This window comes from Rhea americana, unplaced genomic scaffold (assembly GCF_003343005.1).
Source record: "Rhea americana isolate MKP2758 unplaced genomic scaffold, rheAme1 scaffold_5, whole genome shotgun sequence".
Classification (NCBI taxonomy): domain Eukaryota; kingdom Metazoa; phylum Chordata; class Aves; order Rheiformes; family Rheidae; genus Rhea; species Rhea americana.
The window spans coordinates 11,481,277-11,485,731 of NW_028186645.1; the positions used below are offsets into that span (position 1 = coordinate 11,481,277).

Genomic DNA, 4,455 nt, shown 5'->3' on the forward strand with positions numbered 1-4,455 from the left:
ACTTGGAAATTTGCCCAAGGCAGCAATCATTCTGTAGTTCATGTTAGAATTGTTTTGTCTCTACAGGTTTGCCAAACAGACAAGATAAAAATTACATATTTTACCTTGAGACCTTCCTGGTATTAGTGAAACTTGTGATTGTTATAACAAAATCCATGGTCAGAAGGGTGACGATATTTCTTTGTATCTGTTAATAGAGCAGGGGTAAACAAGAGAGGAGAGAGCAAACCTTGTCACAAAAAGAAACGGCTATGAACTGGCTGTGAGTATATGTAGATTTGAAATCAGAAGATGCTTCTGGTTGTCAAAGCCATTCTATCGTTTTAAATGAAGCTGCTTCAGTTTTAAAAGAGAACTGGGAATAATTGTCACTTATTTGTCACTGAATTACACATCTTGCTTTGAAACTGTGGTGTAAGGAAGGGAAACGTGAAGCAGAAGTTAATGGTAAGGGGGTTAACTGGGGTTAACATCTGGCTTTATCCTGTATTTGCTTTATAGTAGTTGAACATCTTCACAAAAATTTGGGGTTCCCTAATTTTTGATGACCAAGCTATGGTAAATAAGTTTTTTTTTTTCTCTCCCCCCACAATTCATCACCAAAGACTTAATCCACATAATAGCACAAACCCAGAAAAAGCAAAATCCAGATACTTACATGAATTCTATTTATAAAGAGAGATGCAGTGCTGGCATGGCCTAGGAATACTTTGTTCCAAGAAAGGTTTTTACATCTCCTTTTGCATGCATTGACTACAGCATTGACTTTTGGCTTTAATCATAGATCAGTTAGAGTAGAGATGGACCATTTGATTCTTCAGTACTTGTAGGCTCCAAAATCTATTTCTCTAGGAATAGCTATGGAAGTTTGGGAAGTCTGAAGGAGGAGAGAAAAAAATCCAAAATTCTCTTGCAGAGTATTCTCTGCATTTTTTAAACAGTTGATGCTGGTTGCTTTGCTAAGAAAAGGGTTTGGGTTTTCCTACAAAGTCAAATGCATCTCCTAGGGATATGCACCTCTSTACTTGTTCAGCAAATTGCAGCACCATTTTGTTAACTGAAAGCATAGTAGAATTGGTGTCCTACTGGCTAAGCCTCCTTGGTTCACAGCTGGATTGTTTGGTTTGTTTTTTTACGGGGCATTCTGGAATGTGAAGAGTGGTAAAAGTAATTCAGGTTGAAGCTCTATAGCCTTTTCTGCACAATCTGCAAAGGAATTAACTATACATCATTCACAATTCTGTAGAAGTGTCTATGTCAGGTTATTGGGTTAGAGTAGGCATTGTGAAAAGCTGAGAGAAATTCTCTCCTTTTAATATATATATTTTTTTTCATCCTAACATATGCATCCTCAGATTGCCTCTGCTTTGAAAGTCTTAGATAGTACAATCTGTTTAGGCTGACTTTCCTTTCTTTCAGGTTGCTTCTCTGAAAAGTTGTGGTAACTCTAATAATAAGTCAATTCAATCTCCATCATATACCAAACTAGGAAGTCTGTAGAAAATTCCAGCAGTGGAAAAGTCGTATAGTTAGAATGTGCACTTAATGGTGCAATTTTTGGTGCTCTCTGATGCTTTCCTGGGCTCATATTCCTCACTGTCCGTATTAAGATGCATGGTCACTGTATAYACTATACAAATGAGGAGACTGACACAAGACTTCATCTACAAAGTAGATCTGGAATTCAGACTAAGGTGTAGTCATTCTTCATACTATGACATCAGTTTTAAAACTTGGGGGCAAATCAAATGGAACAGAACAAATAAAATTCTAAATCAGATATTCTAAACTATGACATTGTGTTGTTTAGTACTGAATGATTTTAGAAATTCTGCTTGTGCCAGGGCAGCAGAGTGAAAGAAGAAATCCATGGCCAAATAGTGGTAAAACTCTCCTACCTAATAGCACATCTGGTGATTCTTTTGTGGCTTTTTTCCTTGGATATTAAAAAAAAAAAAGGAAAAAAAAGCTCTACTGAAGTCTGTGTGCATTAAGCACATGATAAACTGTTTTCTTTTTTCATTTCATGTCATTCCATGCTCCAGCAGGACTTTTTCAGGAGAATGGGGCGAGGTCAGTATTCAGATGTTTAGGAAAAAAAGATGTAAGTTACAGATATTTAAACAAGACAAAAATAGGCAGCTTAATTGTTCACATGGGGAAAGCAAAATATCAAGGTCGTCCTCTTCCTCCCTCATATGAAGTCCTTCTGACTCTAAAGATCTGATTATTCTTTTTCTGCTAGCTTGTCTCTATGTTAAGCTTTGTCTGTGATTGCTATTAATAGAGCCCCTAATGGATTCTATGCAAGGCACGCAAAGGTACCTGCCCACGCGGCATGAATGCAGACTTCCTACCATGGGCACTGGGGCTCTAGTGCAGCTGTTTCTCCAACATTAGGGAATTAGTGGTACAAAGAGGAAAAGGGTATGTGAGGTGACTGACTGTGGGACGGCAAYAAGTTCTGGAAGAACTGAATTGGGACAGGATCAATCTTCTTCTGGCAAATTGCACTTGACAGTCAGGACTGTCTTCATGAAATCATTTTCTCTTTGCAGAAAACTGTATATTTTATGTTACAGTCTGGTTGAAGAGGTCCAGTTTTCAGCTTGCAGACAATTAACTTGGATCCATAAATTCTCTGTCGRCTGTCAAGCTGTTTTGTGATATCAAGACTTGAAGTTTTCAACTGTTTCACACAGCTTTTATTTGATGACCTGCCTGACTAATCTCTTTGTGGACGTAAAGAGAATAACATTGGAGCTAATTAATGATCTTCTTGCAGAAAATGCTTGAAGGGTAAATGCATTTAAATGTTGTTCTGCTCTGTGGAACTTGATGTTATCAATGTAGAGTAAAGAGATATCTCAGTAAAATATTTGTTCTTTTAAACCAACATGAAGTTTTGCCAGAAAAACGTTAAATTAGGTGAGAGGCAATAGGCCAAGAGATGCCACTTATACACCATTAAAATAGCCAAGTCTGAGCTTGTTAGCAGTTTCAAGTACTTAGATACCATGGCAACAAGAACTTCGATATTTCAGATAATTAGGGAGAGAATTCTCACACTTCCCTAGGAGGAGGCAATAATCTTGTGAGAGTTATAAAGTGAGCTGCAAACCTGAGCCTGTCTTGGATGCTTGTCAAAGGACAGTTTCTCTCCCTAGACCTGACTTTCCAAGTTATCAGCCAGCAATCGGACCCCTTTGTTAAGTGTCCCACTGATCCTAGCAGGTTCCCAGATCTATGTGAGGTTCATCCGATCAGAGTTCATCCTAATTAAACTTACCACTTCTGTGAAAATGTTTACTGGGCTACAGCAAAATCATGCTCAATGTCATACGAGATTTAAAGAAGGCACTGATTTTTAACATTAAAATGTGAAATTCCRTTCAAGCAGCAGAGTTGCAGCTAGCTGCCAGGGCATCTTTTGATACTTGAACTGCAATCTGAGTCTTGGACAACCCTATCTTTCAGATATTGTTTTCTAGATTATGATCCTGTACTTGGTGTAAGGCTTTTCCCTATGTCTGCCTTCCTCACACAGGCATGTTGATCTTGCTAATCAATTTGATAATCTTATTAACATGTAATTTTTCTGTTTATACTGTGTTTTGTTTTGTTTTGTTTTTAACTTTTTCCTGGATAGACAAGAGTGTCTTTGAAACGCACATCTTTGCYGGTGAGAGTCAAAGCTTCCCAGTAGTAAATTTGTATGATACAAGTATTAGTTCTGCTTACAAAGTTGGTTGTAATTTCAGATCTGGCTATATAAATTTTACTGATAATGAGAAATGCAGATTGTTGCTAGTTCTTCAGAGGGATCAGACATTGCAGGTAGCAAGAGGAATGAGGACATGTTGGGAATTGGATTAAATTAAATCATAATCAAAATTTGCTAGATTTGGGAGAATCCCCTCACAACCTGTTTCCCAGGGTTATGTGAGACACAGATCTCTGAGTTAAGAATGAAACAGTTTTCTGTGATTGATGAAAGCGTCTAAGGGTCTTTAAACACCGTCATGTCAAAATAGTCAAAGAGTTGCTCTAATGTAGCCCTCCTCTGTACAGAGGTAGGTAACATTCCTCTCCCAAAGGCAGCAACATTTTGGCAGTACTGAGCCTGTGGTAATCAAAGTGTTTTAATATTCTATAATACTAGAATGGTGGCACTTCTTTTTCCATTTAATTTTCTAAAAGATATAATTTAATCCTTTCTTTTCTTAACAGCATTTGAAAAGAAAAGAAAGCACAAAGAGGTGTTTCTCTATACTGGCTCATCTTCACTATACTGCGCTCCCATTCTGATTACTCTTCRCAATCACTAAAAGAAGATGAGTAGCCTTTTGCAAATATGACATCTCTGACTGGTGTCATTGCTTCCCACCAATCTGAGTGGGTGTCCTTCAATGATGACCTGCTCCTCCCTGTTAAACCACAAGGTAAGACACTTTT

At 37.7% G+C, this 4,455-nt stretch overlaps 1 protein-coding gene across 1 annotated transcript in view; it reads left to right on the forward strand.

Moving 5' to 3' along the window:
- The first annotated feature begins 217 nt into the window (after positions 1 to 217).
- Positions 218 to 4,455, forward strand: part of STON2 (stonin 2) — a 64,136-nt gene continuing 59,898 nt past the window's right edge. The window contains exons 1-2 of the mRNA XM_085317589.1: positions 218 to 262; positions 4,231 to 4,442. Of these exons, the coding sequence (XP_085173715.1) occupies positions 4,355 to 4,442 (88 nt within the window). The 5' untranslated portion in view covers positions 218 to 262; positions 4,231 to 4,354. The remainder of the gene's footprint in view (positions 263 to 4,230; positions 4,443 to 4,455) is intronic.